The 18,942-nt window shown below is 39.6% G+C and overlaps 1 protein-coding gene and 1 long non-coding RNA gene across 4 annotated transcripts; one reads left to right on the plus strand and one right to left on the minus strand.

Moving 5' to 3' along the window:
* Nucleotides 1–3,160: 3,160 nt before the first annotated feature.
* On the minus strand, nt 3,161–11,838 carry ZCCHC9 (zinc finger CCHC-type containing 9). 3 transcript variants are annotated; one of them, XM_001504642.6, is made up of 6 exons: nt 11,703–11,838; nt 10,147–10,553; nt 7,395–7,545; nt 7,053–7,145; nt 5,051–5,119; nt 3,161–3,779 (listed from the first exon to the last, which is right to left on the minus strand). In XM_001504642.6, exons 2-6 carry the CDS (start codon nt 10,528–10,530, stop codon nt 3,661–3,663), a joined length of 816 nt encoding a protein of 271 aa, XP_001504692.2. In that variant the 5' UTR covers nt 10,531–10,553; nt 11,703–11,838; the 3' UTR covers nt 3,161–3,660. The 3 variants fall into 3 exon arrangements, with proteins under 3 accessions (XP_001504692.2, XP_005599651.1, XP_023473842.1); XM_005599594.4 differs by having other exon boundaries at nt 11,566–11,714; XM_023618074.2 differs by lacking the exon at nt 5,051–5,119 and having other exon boundaries at nt 11,703–11,826.
* LOC138917512 (uncharacterized) lies at nt 11,813–18,189 on the plus strand. Its single transcript, XR_011425696.1, has 2 exons — nt 11,813–12,135; nt 14,099–18,189. It is a non-coding gene; the product is annotated as an uncharacterized lncRNA (long non-coding RNA).
* Nucleotides 18,190–18,942: the final 753 nt, after the last annotated feature.

Consider the following 18,942-nt stretch of genomic DNA (forward strand, 5'->3'; position numbering starts at 1 on the left):
CCCCTTAATTCTGCCACCTTTCCTTCCATAAATCCTCCTTCCTTTTGGAAATCTTATCTGCTCTGTGTTAAAAATATAATCAGAACCTGACCCCTTCTAATCAATTCCACCACTACCACCTTAATCTGAAACACCATCTGGCTTATAACCCTTCCGTTTCTATTCTTGCTTCTCCCTTCACTTTACTCTCAATCCAGCAAACAGATCATGTCACATTTCTCCTCAAACCCATGAAAAATTTTGCATATCAGAGTAAAAGACAAAGCCTCATAATGGTCTATAAGGGTTTGTGTGGTACACTGGATTATTTTTCAGAAATACTCACTCCCTCACCACCATCCACACCTCCAAGAAGGGAGTGCCCTAGTCTACCTTGCCTATACACTTATCCTCTTACACCCCTGCCACCGTCATGAGCAAATCATGACGGGGCTAGCCTGCCGGTCCCAGGAAAAGGAAGAGAGACATGTGGAACAGAGCTGCTTCATCTGAGCCCAGCTTAGATCAGCTGACCCCAGACCAAACTTCATACAGATGGGAGCAGGCCCAGCTGAGATTAGCAGAGCTGTCCAGGTAAGCCCAGCCTAGATCTGACTCACAGGCAAGCCTGAGCTAAAGAAATGCTTATTGTTGTATGTTTCTGAGACTCTGTGATTGTCATGCAGCAGAACCTAACTGGTAGAGCCCATGTGACCCGTTAACTGTCTGCTCTTCTACAAGTTATTCCCTCACTCTTTTCCAACCATATTGGCCTCTGCTGTTTTTCAACTTCACCAGACCTGCTCCTCCTCAGCATAACTGCATTTACCTATTACCTCACATCAAAGTACCCAAGGCTTACTTACTCCCTGTGTACCTACATGATGGAATATTATGGATGAACCTTGAAAACATTATGCTAAGTGAAGGAAGCCAGTCACCAAAGATCACATCTTCTTTCAGCCCCTCAAATATGGCAAGCCCATTCCCTCTGTAAGGGCTTTGACTCACTATACCCTCTCCCTAAATGCTCTTCCCCATTATCTTCATAACTCATTCCTTCTTGCCATTCAGATTTCAGCTTAAAAATCTTCCCCTCCGAGGCCTTCCCCATCCAGTCTAAAGTAGCTCTCTGGTAACTTGCATCATCTCTCTGTTAATTCCCTTTATACCACTTTGTTGAGTGACTACTCAACAAATTTGAATGCTTCATATGTGCTGAGCTCTTCTGGGGATATAGTAATGAGCAAGAGTCAAAATTCCCGCCCTCATCTAACCTATAATCTGGTGGAGAGAGGACAAATAAATAGTGTTAGGTGGGGATATAAATTATGGAGAAAATTGAGAGAGTAAGAGAACCAAAAATTATTGGGATGAGGAAGGAGCTGCTCATCCCTCTAAGACCGGTTGTAGAAAGACTCTCCATAAGCTGAAGGAAGCAAGAGAACGTTGACTATGGGGGCATCGAGGGAAGACTGTCAAGAAAAGAGCAACTTGAGATTCAAGCCAATAGGCTTGGAATATAGTTGTAGTGAAACAAGTGGAGACAAGAAGAAAGGAAATTAGTCCTTTTTTTTTCTTTCAAGAGAAGTGATGAGATTGTTTAAAGCTATTATGAGTTTAAGGTGTCAGTGGAACATCCAAGTAGGAACGTCCAGCAGGCAGGTGAGAAGATGGGACCGAGGCCGGGGACAGTAGGGCTAGCTGTAGATGTAGGAGTCGGCCACAGAAAAGTGAAAGTAAGCTTGTAAGCTAAGAAGAGATGAATGTCCAAAGGACTGAAGGAGGAAAAGAGTGCTAAGGACTAAGTTTTAGGAGATTCAACCAAATACTTTAAAAATGTAATAAAATATCCCTTTCTGTAATTATTTTTCTGATATACTGATTTTTTAAATATATTTCCTTCCTAAATCTCCTGTCTATTCTTCAGTCCCATCAGAATGCACATGGCCCTGTTTGTCTCATTCACTGCCACAATCTCAAGTGCTCAAGAGTACCGGGAACATAGCCAGGTACTTGGGAAATAGATAATGAATGGAGAAATCAAAGGTTTGCCGCCGCCTTTTGCCATTCACACTAAGAAATAACCACACCTATTGTTCCTTTCAAGCAACACATAATCTCTCAGGATGTCAGAACTTCTGTCTCTCATGAACTCCTTTGACAAAGTGTCCATACACTTTTCTAATGTTACATTCAGCACCTGCAATTTATTTCTCATGATTTCACTAATTTATAGATCATTAAAATGTAAACAAAGTAACCCAAGGAAGACAAAATGGACACTAACATCCCTGCATCAAGGACATAAAAACCACTAGACTTAACTTGCAGCCGACAGGTCTTCGCGTGTGCAGAGCCCTTTGCTCCTGAGGACAGCTGAGAGAAATCTGGGTGTGTTTCAACTAAATGACTAAGGCAGCATTGCTGTCTTTTTCCAGCTGCATGACTTGTGCAATTCCTTTTAAATGACACTCACTTCCTTAAGCCCTGGGATGCTGAGCAGGATTCTGTCATGTTTTTCTCTCTCACTGAAAATAAAAGAGCTTCTATTAAGATTAGAACTGTTGAGTTACACAGATATTAAAACAGAGAACAGTGTTTCTTATTTGGTAAATATTTTGCTTGTGAAACATCAGTAACTAATCACGGCTGTTTCCTTTAGTTACAAATGTATCCAATCAGGTAAAATTCCAAATGAAACACACAATCACCAGTCACTCTGTTATACAGTACAACGGGAGCCTTAAGCCCTGTGAAATGTATGTATTAGGTATGCATGTATTCATCAAATCAAACAAAGAAGCTAATGGGTCTCTGATTAGTGTTCTAACTCTATTACGGTGATACTCGCCTCTCACCCTGACTCATCTAAGACATGTGAACAAAATGCTATTCAGTTTGATCTACAATCTGTTATGAACCATCATTCTGGTTAAATAACCTAAACTGAATCTTGGCTAGAATTTCTCGCTTGAAAATCAAGGGCAAAGAGCGAGCTGCTAAGCTGAGGTACTATTTTACCCTCAATAATTTGTAATTCTTTATGTCAAAACTAAAACAAAAATTAAGCAAAATTAACCTCATCTAGGATTGAAAAAAGATCGTGTTTCCAAAGGGATTGTTAATGGACATTAATGGACAAGGGCTAGTTCAATCCAGAATTAGGTATTCCAAAAAATAAGTAAATACCAAATTTTTTATTAAATATTTTTAAAGTACAGCAGATTCTGTGGTAGTTTATAAATAAATTTCTAACATAATAATAAATTGATACTTTGAACCAAGAAAACAATATAACCCAAAATTCATTTCTAAATGCGAAGCAGTTACCCTTTGTTTAGGGGTGGTTCACATTAATGCATCATTTTGTTTTTACGAAAAAGATGATTGTTACAATCAGGTATATAACCACTTAGTTATACCTAAGTTCTCTCTGTTAAAAATATGTTCTTTTAGAGAATCCAGTTTAAACATCTTATACTTTTCTTCCACGATTTTCTCCTAACAGTGGTAAAAGCACTCCTCAATGGAAAGAATCAGGAAACTGTGACAAGCCCCAGATCACACTGATATCTACACTGTGGGCCTCCACGGGAGAGCCCAGCTCCAACTTGTGAAGAAGTCCCAGTTCAGAATGCTTAACAATGAGGCGGGAACTAACAATAGCACTAATCATTATCAGAAATTAACAACTTTAGGTATCTTTGTTTTGGGTTTCTGCGGTTTAGGCACATCCAAAATTTCTTCGTAGTCTGCACTCATTCCTTTTGCCCAGCGACCAACTGTGACCGTTCGATCTGTAAAGGAAGAGAAAAGTAGAAAAGTCAGAATGTAAGAAACAGTAATGAAATATATCCACCCAGATTGGTATTGGTTTAGCCAAGGAAATAGTTTTGACATGAATAATCACAAGGAGGGGAGACTCCATCAGTAAAGGAAAGTGAGCAATTCTGTAATTGATTATAACCCTTGATTTTGGAGTATCACAGGCAATTTCTCATCCCAATTAGGGAAATACAGCTACTGCTTTGCAATGCACAAATTGATGAGAAAGCTCTTTCTTTCCCAGAGTTCATCATTATCGTCAATGAATTCCAAGAGTGTATAAACAGCAAGACTTATGAGCATCAGTTTTAAATGCACAAGATTCCACCTGTGAAATTATACAACATCTGCTTGTCAGTCTTGTCATTTGGGAAGTGGCAATCCTCCCAGGAGGGAGAATTCAAATTCCACTTCATCATTTCAATCTCACTGCCTCCGATGTAGTAAAGACCATCTTCTTCTAGGCAAGAGCATAAGCAAGAACCCTTGGTTTTCAAATTTAAATGTTAGGGGTTGCAAGTAAGAATGGGCAGACTTATTTGCATAGTACTATGACTATTTGAAATAAAAAGAAATGTGCTTTTTCTTCCCTAAAAAGCACTACTGGGCTATCCTTCTGTCTTGCTTTCTTTCACATAGGATCATCATTGTTCTAATCTAGGGAAACTAACGTAGTAATGGTCTCCACTTCCTCAAAAATCTGCCGTAGATCTGGTGAACATTTATGAAGTTTTTGATGACCAAGGGTAGTATTTCATTAGGTAGAAAATATAACTGGCTAGATGCTGTGGGAATAACACAATTTTAAAATTTTTGGCAGTTTTTGCAATCACCTCTGAATCCTTTGAGTACACACAAAGCAAATATGAAGATAATCATAAGAATATTGAAAGTTATTTTCATATTTCTTATTTGCTCTTACTGAATCAATACTTTTCTTTAAGTAACAGAATTGGCTCTACTATTAAATTCATTAGTTAGCAAAATGTGTATGAATAAGATGCTTTATAAAATCAAGGTCCCCCAGGGCTTACTGCCATTTTCCCACCTGAGAACACAGCCAATGCTCAGTCAGTGCTGTGTCTGCTGCTGGCAGAGAGATGATCAAGTCATCGCTGCAGCAGGAAACCACGTTGCCTTGAAAAATCACTAGTACCTCAATGAGTTACCAATAACAAAATTCAGCAAAAACTCAGAGGAATACTAAGTTCACCCCTTCTAAATGGAGGCCCAGGGATCTCACCTGAATTCTGACTTTCAGGGCAATCTTTCTGAAAATGTGCCACAGAGCCACAGAGTCTGCAGCAACCACCTAGTGAAAGAACAAAGTCATTTCTCAGACGTACACAGGGCTTTTAATGTCTCAAAGCACTTTCATACTGCATTTGTTTCTCACAGTCCTGTCAGCTGTAAGGGTACCTGGGGCCAGGAACACAGGTAGGTGCCACGGGTCCTACTAATAAGTCCATTCTCCATTCCTCTTAACCTCACAGAGCACTAAACTGTACCCACCCACCATTTCCAGCAGCTGGCCTTCAGGGGAGATGTGGGAAAGAGAAAACAGAGAAGACGGAAGGCACTTGTCTTCTGCGGTCTCCAAGAGCCACTGCAGAGAAGCCTGGCTCTTAACTATAGTTAGACAGGCAAGGGTGTGTGAACTCTTGAACCCGTAAGCAAAATTCGTGTGCAGATAGTTTTTTTGAGGAGGATGTCCACAGTTTTTATCAGATTCTCTAATGATAAATGACCCCAAGAAAGGTTAAGAACCACCGCTCTGCTGTACAGATCAGATGAGGGGTGAGCAGTTATGAAAGGAGTGAAACCAACTTTTGTTTTAGTGCCTTCTATCTGCTAGGCAGCATAACCCTAATAAAATGCCTGCTTTAAGCAACATTCCAGGATTGTGAATTATAACACACGTGGTTTCTACAATGAGTCTTTACTTAATGGTCAAACACTACTGCTTCATGGTCAAGCATTATGATGATCATGCTCACAGTGTTAAGTGACTTACTCAGAAAAATGACCCTATAGGAAATAAACTTGGTTGAATTCTCACTTCTGTGTGATCTACTCCCCTTGCTGCATTTTTTTCTATCTAGTCATTTTAGTTGACCATCCAAAAACATCTTTGCTCCTTAGTCATATTAGATGACCTGTTCCTAAGTTCAAAACTGAAGGGCACTTTTGAGCATTTTCCAGGCCCAGGCCTCTTTACTATTGTAGATGCTGTAGCGAAAGAGAAGCAGCATTTGAATAATATATTTTAATCCTCATAACTCTTCAAGGTAAATTCCATAAGTCACCAAATCTAAGACAACATTGAATATAAGATGTATCATTATTTTACACCCCTCTCAGAAAAAAAAAACAAACCCTGCCAATTATGTGGCACTCATCAATGGTCAGATACATTCTGAATTTAGAGATGTTAAAACGGGAAAAATGTGCATCTTAGTCAATGAAATAGTTTTTTCATCTCCATTTTACAGGTGAGGAACTGAGATGAGAGAAGTTAAATAACTTGGCCAAAGTCCCACAGCTAGTGAGTGGTGGCCCCGGGGCTGTAACTGATCTGACTCCAAAAGCTGTAGTTGTTCACTTCATTTCTCTAAGGAAACCCAGGACATGACACAAGAGATGTCTAGAACCTGATGATACCAGCCATCACAGTAACAAATGACACAGTAACAGACGACAATCTGCTCCTTAAAGCTTTAGACATCACCCACTTTATTGTGGGGACCTTAATACATTAGCTGAGCTAAAGATAAGAAAGTTACAGGGTCCCGTGCCAGATAATTAACTAAGGAAAACATTCAGAAACAACAATTACTACAAATACGAATAGTGTGTACCAGCCCTTCTACCCAAAATGGTATGCTAGGTTGAGATAAAATTCACCACACTATCTTTTAAATCTTATATTAACTTGAAATATAATTCCTTTGCTTCTGCTATGTTTAAAAGTAGACAGTTATAGTCTCACAAATGGTGCTGAAGCAAGCACAGTTTAAAATATACACCTTAGTTTTTTCTGATTTGAGATATTAATGTATCAAGTCACATTACACAAAAAGTCCAGTACACAGAATAGCACTTGATAAAAATAATGAAATTCTCAAGGTTTTGCTAAAGGTTTTGCTAAATTCTCAAGCTTACCCAAGAACTGATTAAGAATATAAAATAAATCACAGCTCTACTTAATGACACCATTTTTGACATACGAGGGTAACAGGACTCACCATCGGCATAGAGTCCTTTGGGATTATCAGGACAAGATCTGGACAGGTGTCCCATTTCCCCACAAACAAAACATTTTGCAAAAGGAAATTCACCTGTAAGGATCAACAGTTCCTGTTAAGTTGGTTATGTACATTACAAGTCATGTAATTCATATTATTTTAAAACACTCTGAAAAGAAAACATATTTGTTTTTATACCATTTAAAATTTAATCTCATATCACTTCAAAATATTAACTGGCACACTCATAACAAACTCTGCAATAAAAAAAAAAAACAACTGGCTACTTATTGTCCACCCTCCCCATTAACCAAATCAAAACCTGATAGGAAAAAAACATACCAAGAGCTGGGTCTACTTTTGCCTTGCACTTGGTTATTTCGTGCTCTGTGGATCCACACCGATAACATATTCCAGTGCCCATATCATGATTCTCAAGGGCAGCTGGGCAATCTGCAACCCCATGGCCAGGCTTTCGACAATGGAAACACACCTGAGGAAACAAAACATGAGTTTCCACACTGCAAAAACTTCTCATTACCAAAAATATCTTTAAAACATTTCTCATTTTAAAGTTATCTAGTTCTTTTTTTGAAATCTCAATATTCTATCTGTAGAAAAAAGTATTTCTAAACAATAAGAAATGTCATTTTCATCAGAGAATCTCAGTGCTTCTGAAAACCCTCAATCCATAAATCCATCAATCTCAGACACAAAGTCATACATGGCTTTGTAGGAGGTAACTGCTTAGATGCATTAAGCAAATACGGACTATTTCTTTCATTAATGGGGTGCCTGCACTAGAAAAACTAGAAAAACTGAGTTTCTGGAGAAGACAATGGCCATAAAAATTATCACTCAAAATTAATACTTGTATTTTAAAGTTCACCTAATTAAATGAATTAGGGTCAAATGATTCTATTTAAATTATGATTCAATTCATGAGATATATTTCATACCAAGAAGTATACTTTATAGTTTTTATAGCCTTAATACATACTCTTTAATATTCAGAAATTAACAGACATTTCATTTTTATAATATATACACATTTTAAAGGAATATTCCAAGATGAATTATTTGGCTTCAACAAAACACTGAACAATGGTTTGGTTGCTTTACATACTACCTAGCAGTCTGGAGAATATTTTTTGCTACAATGAATGAGAACATCAGTCATAATCAAAGATGGTAGCTATTTAAACTATTTTATTTAAATTGGAAAAAGGTACATCTATTTCTTGGCTAACAAATAGTTCATCATTTAATATTTTTTTTCAAAATAAGCACAGGTTTTTAAAAAAGCGAATTCAACAGGCAAAGTGAAACAAATATTGCAACTACATCCTCACTTTTTTCCTGTTTAATAACATTTTGAAAAAGATTGAGTCCCTTTATTCTTCAGTAACTTTTACTTTTAAAATGAAGCTCGTCCAAACAAAGAAAATGCATTTATTCTCCAACTGCAGGAAAAGCTACTGCTAAAAACCGGCTCACCAACGTAAGTTGTCTTGGATTCTTGGTGAAGTCAAGGTGGTTTCTAGCAACCTAACAATTCGCTAATCAGGCTCTACCTTTAAAACTTAATCTTCACCAGATAGAAATTTCTTGGAGGATCCTTAAATTTAATGTAGATGGGACTGTGGAGATCAGATGGGTAAATTTCTATATCTTAATCAATTTATTAGCAATTAAGAACTGATGCCTAGTATGAGGTATTAAAAAAGTAAGAAAATCAGTTGAAGGTAGGTCACAGGCAAGCCATACACTATTTAAAGTATATGCTTTAACATAAAGCACTGTTTTTCTTTTGAAAAACAATGTCTTTCTCCCTTAATTACAAACATAAAACTTCTCTTAAAAGGTCATGATATTCCGATTTTTCAAACAGTAATCAATTCACCACACTGCCTGTGTCAATGAAGTCATCTTTAAGTTAAATTAACTTAAGTCTTTAAAAATAATTGTACAATTTAAACAAAACTATCCTGATCCAAATAGAAATGATTATCTTTTCTATCTAAATTTATCCATAAGGAACGTTTCATCAGTATTATCTCTAAATAATCATCTTTACATATGACAGTGCATGGAACTAATCCTGCAAATAGTCAGAAGCCACATTCGTACGGAAGCTGTAACATTTCAAGCCTGGCTTGGTGCAAACAATGCTCTATATTTCGTAATTCTAATAAAAAATGAAAGTGTGAAATGGCAACAAATCCTGATTTTTATGGAGAATCCTGCTAGTACATGGGAAGTTCACTTAGAGAAGGGAAAGAATTATAGTAAGTATTTCATTTCCTGTGTCTGACACAGTTTAAAACCTAGGGCCAGGCACCACAGAAATGCAGCCCACAGCATTCCTGAGCGTCACATGGGGAGGGAGGGAGCACTGACGTGGGAGAGTGTCAAGGAGCTTTACCTCTATTACTCTGCTCTGTGACTAACCAGTGTGATTCTTCTAAGACCCCCTTCCTGTGCCTCAGTTTTTCATGGATAAAGACAAAAGAACATCCTTTCCAAATAACGGGAACCACACATATTTAATCTGTTGTGCTTAACCTTCCTCCTTACTTTGATCTTTAAAAAAAAAAAGCCTGTTTGAAAAAGGCTTATTTGGAAGGCAGGGGTGAGAACAAAGGTTTTGAAGCCAGACTCTGGGTTGACTTTCTTTTCTTTTTTTTTGGCTGGACTGTAGCCCATTTAGGTTGACATCTATGTATTAACGCATATACTTATATAGCGCCAGACAATATTCCAAGTAGTCAAATATTAACATCCTTTCTTGGGTTTGAATTTCACCTGTTACTTGCTAAGCGCCTTTCAGCAAGATACTTAACCTGTCTGCATGTCAGTGTTTTCTATCCGTAATCTGGGACTAATACCACCATCACTGTAGTGTTGTCATGATAATTAATCAAGTGTCTAGCATATAGGAGATGCTAAAATAGTCCTAGTGTTATTACTAGCCCTCAAAAAGATGCTTTATGGATCTAGTACATAACAGCGATCAGACTCTGCTAAAGTGTGTATGTGTGAGTGTATGAACAACACACATAAAGTAACATTTCGGTGGAAGTGATCATCTTACCATTGCATTTTTCTTTGCTGCTTGCCTTTTTAATCGTCTTCCTTCCCGACGACTGTCTTTCTTTAAAGCAACTGCAATTTCTTCCCTTACTTCCTGACTGTCTGCTGCTATCACCTCCCCATTGTGAACCACCTGTGAGTTTTGTCTTAGGTATTCCATGAATCCATTCACATCTTCATTTAAGTACTCCTTCTTCTTTTTGTTCTTTTTGTGTTTTGCTTGGGGTGCATCACTTTTAAGGGACAGTCTATGGCCTTCAAGTTGTTTACTCTTTGGTAGATTTTGGCTTTTTCCCTCAAAGGCCCCCTTCTTCATGTCCTCCCATGATGTTGCACGCAAAGGTCTTTTGTTATTTGTGGTAGTAACTCGTGCCCACCTGGTCATGGTTTCATCAGAGGTACCTTAATCTTTAAAACAAGCATGACCAGTTAGTCATCACGTAAAAGAAAAAACTAAGGATACATGTTATATATCACTATATCACATATGCCCAAATGTTAGTTTTAATTATTAGAACACTTTCTACTTCATTTAGATACCTATTTAATTCTACAACATGCTGCATAGATGTCTCTGATGTAAATCTAGCCCTCACTGCAGAAGTCCCCACACCAGTAAAAAAGAACAAAACCGCATATATAAATACTTGCTTAAAATTGGAAAACAATTCATTAAGAAACGAAATTATTTCGCAAAATTTAAATCACTTAGTAATACTACAGCGAATGAAGTTACTCTTGCCAAATTCCGCAGTTTGGCCTAGCCGTTTATTTTCCTCTCTCTAAATCCCAGGGCTACTTTCTTCCAATCTCCCTGATTAGTCTGCCATTTTAATGCAAACAACGTGCACAGCACATTAGTAAATATACAGAATTCCTGTCTTTTGACATAAAGCTTGTCGTTACAACTCTTTCCGGCAGCTTGGTAAGTAAAACACTATATAAAAGCGCTGACAGTCACGTGATGATACCGGCGGGTCTTCCTCTCTTACTAGTCAGAGGATAAGCTACTCCAGCCCAGTGGTTTCAAGTCATCTTCACTTATTAAGCCGCACCCCCTTTAGGGCAGCAGCCGCCGCACCAACCAGGCTAAACCACAGCTCCCGCCGGCGGAAGCATCCCTTCCACACCCGCTGACGGGCAGGGCCGATGGATAGGTGTGGACGCTGCACGCTCTTTACTCCCGGCGCGCACTCGCGTCACTGCAGCCCCTGCGACTGTCACGGTGAGGCTTGGGGCCGTTCAAGAGGTGGCGGGTTATCCTTCCCCTGAGTACGTGCGAAGGGGGGAGCTCCGGGTATCAAGCCCGGGTCGGCCGGGTCCGCTGGAGTGCCGGCCCGAGCGGCCAGTGCCCTCCGGCTGAGGCCGGTCCCTGCGCCGCCGTCGCGGCAGGCCGCGTAGCCCGGCACTCCAGCCCCACCTGGCGCGGAAGACTCTTGGCGACGTAGCAGCCAACCCTTCTGCCCTCTCGCCAGGTCCCCAGGAACGAACGAGGGAACTTTACGGCATCTGGGGGGCCCCGGGTCCCATCCCGCCCCGCCGCGCGCGGCTTCTTACCACGCAGGAATCCTCCAGAGCAGCGGAGTTAGCATACCAGAGAAGCCCGCCCCCTCGGGGGCGGGGGCGGGGGCGGGGGCGGCACTTAGGACCGGAAGCATGTCGCCCCTGAGAGCGCGTCACTTCCGGCGGGCCCAGCCGGGTCTGGCGGGAGCTCCCGTAGAGGCGTTGGGTGTCGGATGACGGGTAACTGCGGCTAAGGGAATGTGGAGCCCCTGGTGTTTAAAGGGCGCTGCGCTGGACGGCGGGGCCTCAAAGATGGGGAGCGTTCATCCATGCTGTCTGGAACTCCAGCTCGGTGGGCGAGATGAACTCGAGCGTCAGTGGGGTGGGAGACCCCGGAAAGTCCTCCTTGAGAAAGTGACCTTTGATCTGGACTTGGAAGAACGAAAATGTGATGACATTGGCAGCGAGAGGAGTTAAGCGTTTACAGGCAGGTGTAAGTTAAAATTACTAGCGCAGTGGGAGTGGATCGCTGTGATAGAAATCTAAAAAAGACGTCTGGGGCGTTATTGGGTGCAGGGCGGTGCCTCAAGGGCCTCCTGCCTAGTGCTGTTAAGCATTCAATTGAAGTATCACACCTGGTGACTAAAGTTCTCTTGTTAACAGAAAAACCCTAGTCTCCTAGACATCTCATTATCTCAACAACCCCTCCTAAACGCCTACCATCACCAGTTACACGTAGTGGAAAAAATGGCATCACATTCGCTCAGTTCACCAGGACCGCTACTTCCGTCCGTATCATCCTGCGCCATCCATTTTACCACTTAAATATCTATTTGTTTACTGCTACCTCCCTTGTCCCAGGTTTCATCCTGTCTCACTTGGATTACTGGCAGCTGTTCTGGGCATCAATTCTTGCTCCGCTCCCTCTAACCCATTTTCCATTCCTTAGCCAAGTGAACTTTTGAAAATGTAAGTTAGATTGTTGCTCTCCAGCTTGAATCTTTCCAAAGTTTGCCATTGTTCTTAGAATGAAGTTCAAACTGCTTAACGTGGTGTTAAGTCCCTGCTTACTTCACTAGTCCCACCTTGCCCAGTCTGCCCCTCTTTGAGCTCCATGCATAGGAAGCTTCTCTCAGTTTCTCCAATGCCACATGTACCTTGCTATCTCCAGCCCTTTACTTATGCTCTTCTCTTTGTATGGTGGTACTCCTTTTTTTCTAATTAATTTCTACTCACTCTTAAGGCTTCTGACATTTTATTCTCAAGTCAGCCTTCCAATGTTCCTCCCCGCCAAACTGGATCAATACCCTACTGTACGCTCATGGCAGTCTGTGCTTCCTTATAGCACTTTTCAAATTTGTAATTACATAAGGAATTGTGTAATAAGTTGTTTACTGTATCCCCATTGCCTGGTATATTTATATTGTATATGGTATATTTATATTGTATGTGGTATTGTATGTGTATATTGTAAATGGTATATCGTATCCCCATTGCCTGGTATTGACTTGGTGATCAGTACGTTTTGTGTTAACTAAATGAAGAATAAATACTGTGCAATGTTTGTTAAACAAGAAAGTGATTTTCTTTAAGAGGAAAGATTAAAGTCAATTCTGTAGGAATATTGAGATTTGGGTGTGGTAAATATCACAAATATCCTAGGTCTTATGGTGGGGAAAGTTTTAAAAGACAAATCCTCCAGCTATGGAAGAGAGGGAGCTTCCTAAAAGATGTATGATAGTGCTCTTCATACCATAGTATTCTCAACTGCCTGGCTTCAGGTTCTAAGCAGCAACCTAGTGATACTTCGTGAAGTTTTCTTTTGTGGAAGCCAGGTACTTGCACATAACCTACACCACTAGAGGGTGCATTCAACTTCAACTTGTCTTTTAGTATTATGCTGGATTTTAAACTGTAGAAGGTTGTTCATTCCTGGAAGTGAGGGAACATGATCTCAATTTGTTTTTGTGAAAATAGATTAAATAAAGATTAGTAATTGAGTAAATAGGCCATAGAAATCCTTTGGGATTCATAAGAAAATATTATTACTACTACTAATAATAGGTAACTTGCATTGCACATTTTATAGGTAATACTTTACATTTGTTACCTAATTAATCCAGCCAATATCCTGAGAGGTAGAGCTATTATATTCTCCATTTTACAATGCAGATACAAACTCAGAGAGCAGAAGTTACTTATCCAAGGTCACACGTCTGGTGAGAGGTGGAGTCAGGATTTAACCAAGATCTCAATTCCAAGGTCTGAGCTCTACTGCTTTGAAATACTGCAGGGAATTGTTTGCCTGATTGAACCCACTTTATTATTATTATTATTATTATTCCAAGGAAGATTAGCCCTGAGCTAACATCTGCCGCCAATCCTCCTCTTTTTGCTGAGGAAGATTGGCCCTGAGGTAACATCCGTGCCCATCTTCTTTTATTTTATAGGTGGGATGTCTGCCACAGCATGGCTTGATAAGTTATGTGTTGGCCCACACCCTGGATCCAAACCAGAGAACCCTGGGCCGCTGAAGCAGAGCATGCGAACTTAAGTGCTACGTCACCAAGTGGGCCCCTGAAGCCACTTTAAAACAGACTTTACTAAGTTATCCTTGCCCACGTGAGACTTGACTTTTTAAGAATATATTCACTTTTATAGTTCTAGGGGGTATCTTTGTATTAAATTTTCCATTGAGATATCATTGAAATACTGTGAATGTGTTGTTTTCTTAACAGTATTATCCATAGGATAACTGTTAAGTAGGAGCTAAAGTTTTGGTTATGAAGTGCTGAAGTACCTTATTTTTAGGAAATTGTGAAGTGTATTATGAATACAGAAAGGGATATAAAACATGATTTATAAAACACATGTTCATGTAAATACTAGCGGGTTTAAGAAGCTGACTATTGCCAGATATTGTTTTAAATTATTAATGTAATTTTTTGCACAGGAAATACATTTTTCTGTTTCAAACAAAAATAGTTTGTTATGATGATACACGATTTCTAAAGACCATCTTCTATCCTGATAACTATAAATTCTGGACAAAATACAAAAAACAACTACCTGAGGATTCTAAATAAAAGCAGACACTTGTGAGGAGAGTCAAAATCTGAAGAAGCAAGTACCATGGGTGAGTGTCCCTTTGTATGTGTTTCTTTGCCCTGAGAGTGGGCAACTGTCACAAAGTGCATGAGTAGTTAACACTGCAATAGAAAGCCCACTATCATTTTTCTGGCTGGAGGAACCAGAGAAGAAAGCATGGAACAGCCATCCCTGGAGAGCGAGGAGGCAATTTTGGAAGGAAAAGAGCCACAAAGAGGATTCTCCTACTTCTGTATATGACTCCCTCACCAAGTCTCAAGCTGGCCCCTGAGCCCACATGTACAAGACAATTTGAGAGGTTCAAAGAAATGAACTTAGATTTGACTTGCTACCCACAAAAAGAGGGACAAAGCCTATAACATAAGTCTAACCAAGTTCATTGCCTACTTAAATTGTTTTTTTCAGGAGGAATAAAATAGAACTCAGAATATATACAAAATAATGTCCGCAATGTTCAGGATAAAATCCAGAATGTAAACTTCCCACTGGTTCAGTGGTACTTTGAATTCTGATTTTCTCCCCTAGTTTGCCTGGTACTATTTCCTTTTCGGAGTCTTCAAATAGCTGATCTATGCATTATGCTTTTTAGCTGCATTCAGTGGGAGACACCGGATGGAGTGTGCTCATTCCATCTTACCTGGAATTGGAATCACTGCCTTTAGAATTTTAAATCCTCATCCTTGCCCAGATTCTCTCTAAGTAAGAGATGTTTGGCCAGTCTGTCTGAAGTGACCAGTAAGTGCTGCAGAACTAGGAGTGTCCAAGGCCCAGCCTGGTGAGCCGGCCCTCTAGCTGAGTCTCACACTAGTCTGAGCAGCTTCTGAATGACCTGTTCAGCTGTGGAGTAATTGGGGAGAGAGGATAGTGAATCTGAAAGGGATGGCGGGACCAGATTTTGCCAAATGGAAGTGTTGGCATTTGACCCTTTAGAGATGAAGCAATGAACAACTATACAGAGTTTTTTAGTTCCTACAGTAGATCCCATAAAATAGATCTAGAGAAAAGGGTTGTGTATAATACAGTGCTCAGACCCTCTGGACACTTACTGAACTTCATTTGAATATACAGTAAAATAGAGCAGGAGAGAGAGAAAATAAATTAATGAGCCTACTATTGGAAATCAAAATGAGATCCAGACCAGTGATGTTCTAACAACTTCTTTCTTAAAAATGTATCTGATTTTTTTTTTAGCTGCTTTGGGAATAGTTACAATAAGGCCCATGGGTAATAGAATTATGAGTTCCTTTTTTCTTCTTTAAATATCATTTTACAAGTGTTCTTTAATGAGTATGTGTTACATTTAGAGTCATTATAGAGTTTTTTTAATCCATGGAAATTTTGAAATAGCACATGAGAATTTCCAATTATTTATAGAGTCATAGAAATATGTACCTTTGAAAGTCCTATATTCTTGTTTTACAGGTCAGTAAACGAAGTGTCAGAGAAGTTAAGTGATTGCCATAGGTCACACTGCTAGTCAGAGAGTTTTGTTACCTGTCATGCACATGGAGATGGCCTTATGTTTTTATTTTCTCGTTTGCATTGTTCATTTTTCTCACACAATAACAAAGTTACAATCAATACTGCTTTATTTCAGAAGTGGTATCTGAAGTGCCTAACAGGAGAAACCCATTAGTGGAAGTTGCTTGAAGTTGCTAAGCAATAAGGGATAGGAATTATATAAAGTTTATGTTCTCCCCTGAAAAAGCCTGACTCGTTTTCATATTCTTTTCTTAAACGTGAGAAACGATAGCATTCAAAGCATTAATCACAGAAGAGATGTGGCCTGACTCTCACCTCGCCCTCTTCCGGTGTCTCTCAAGTTCGAGTTCCTGACCATGCTCTTTAGTGTTATAGTGTCAAGTGCTTCAAATGAATACTTAAATCTAAATTACATGCAAGTGGTAAGATTTGCAAGCTGTCTTCTCTGAAATGAGTACCCCTTCCCCCTTATGTCTGAAGAAATGCTAACTGCTGTGGGCCTGAGACTGTCCCTTCGAAGGGAACAATGGGAGGTCTGTAGTTTCAAATGAAATGCTGCAAAATGGGTTAGGTGAGGAAAAAGCATTTTTTGATATCTTCTATTTGTCAATGCCTTGTTAAATGCTAGATATATAAAAATGACAGAGTCCTTGCCATTAGGCAGCAACAGCCTGTGAGGGTAGGACATGCAGACTGGGGAACCTCTAGTGAGGCCAGAAGTGAATTACATTAGTAGTACAGATTACAGATAAATTCATTCTTCCGGGGAGATTCTGGAAAACTTCACAATAGAATGTGTTGCAGACAACTGGAGAGAGAGATTAGGAGGTAATGGGGAGGAGTGAATAAAAAAGAAATAATCCTCTCCAATGAGGTGAAATGCTTTGTGTAAATGAAGCACATGTGTGCACTCACACACACACACACACACACACACAAGAATTTAATCTACTGCATTATAAAGGATGACAGTGAACATAATGGCCAAACAAGTGGCCAAATGGTTAGTACAGATTTAGTAAATACTGTAAGAAATAATCTACCTGTAAGTCTCTGGGTAAAACATAATGATTTAGGATGAACTAATTTAAGAGGACCACATAGTAGGTAAAAAGTAGCCCACCAAAAAGTGTGGTGTAGACAATAAATGATCATGGGAAAAGAAGTGCCACAAATATTTTAAGAAACACTTGTGGACCAGGAAAATGTACAAAGTCATATAGTATATATTCGGAAGATGTGAGCATTGATGGTGAGCCCTGTGAAGATGAACTGGGCACGGTCCATACCCCAGAGTAACAGTAATCTAGTGGAGGAGACAGACAGTGATGCCAGCGATATCCCAAGGAGTAAATGAAGGAAGGAAAAGGTGGAATTGTGCCAGATAAGCCCAAGGCAGCCAGTATGGAAATCACTAGCAAGTTTTCATAGAACGTTAGCTACATTGGATGTGCACTGCTTTAGATAACTAAACAGTGTGTCCCGGAGCAGGAGAGCAAATCACAGGGAGGGACTTCTTTTAAGAGCTGATCTGACTGTACAGCCTTCGATCTATATGTGTTGCTGCTTTTCCTGTATTGGATATTTGTTTTAAAAACATTTAGGATGGTGGTGATGGTTTCACAGCAGTCTAAGTGTGCTTAGTGCCACTGAACTGTAAAAATTGTTAAAGTGGTGGGCTGGCCCCGTGGCCAAGTGGTTGGGTTTGCGCGCTCTGCTTTGGCGGCCCTGGGTTTTTGCCAGTTTGAATCCTGGGCACGGACATGGCACTGCTTATCAAGCCATGCTGAGGCGGCGTCCCACATGCCACAACTAGAAGGACCCACAGCTAAAAATACACAACTATGTACTGGGGGGCTTTAGGAGAAAAAGGAAAAATCAAAAAATCTTTAAAAATTGTTAAAGTGGTAAATTTTATGTATGTTTTAAAACAATTAAAAAATAGGAAAACTAATATTTAACCTTTTTTATGGGTAGTATTTTCATCTTGATTCTCTTGAAGATCACTTTTTTACATCCTTCCTTCATTTACTATTTAAGAAGCTGTTCTTAAAATTAAGAATCAAGTTGTTATGCATGTATAAGTTCCCTTTATCACAAAGCCAGTTATCAGTTTGAATTTAGAAAGTGCTATTTGTGGAGCACAAAGCATTTTTTAAATAATAATAGCCAATAATTATTAAGCATCTTGTGCTCTAAAGCTTCTCAAATAAGTTATGAATAGTAATACTCATTATATACTAATACTCGTGAGCAGTAATGCTCATTTAACTTGGGGAAAACTAAGATACCAAGAGCTTAACTGGGTCCAGGATTTAAAATGTCTGATCCCTTTCCTGTGCTCAGAGATATGGCCAAGTAATCTCCCTATGGTTGCCTAATACTTCATTCTGTTATTTGCCAGGCTATTATTAAAATACACATTGACACCTGGCAAATATTCATCTTTCCTTCCCAATTTCATATTCTGCTGAGTCTCATAGTAAAGCCCTATTTGGAGGTGGTTGGACTGCCCCCCGCCACACACTCATGATGAATATATTCCTAGAAGAGATGAAAAACAGGGGCCTTACTGGCTTAGACAAGGAAGCGGCTTAAGAGAGGGAAGTGCAACATCTCAACAGTATGATGAGAAAGTTGGGAATCTGAGAGAGAACAATTGTTTAGTTTCTATTTTTTAAAAATGGGATGGCAAAAGGCAGAT

The sequence above is a fragment of the Equus caballus genome, chromosome 14, assembly GCF_041296265.1.
Source record: "Equus caballus isolate H_3958 breed thoroughbred chromosome 14, TB-T2T, whole genome shotgun sequence".
In the NCBI taxonomy this organism is placed as follows: Eukaryota; Metazoa; Chordata; class Mammalia; order Perissodactyla; family Equidae; genus Equus; species Equus caballus.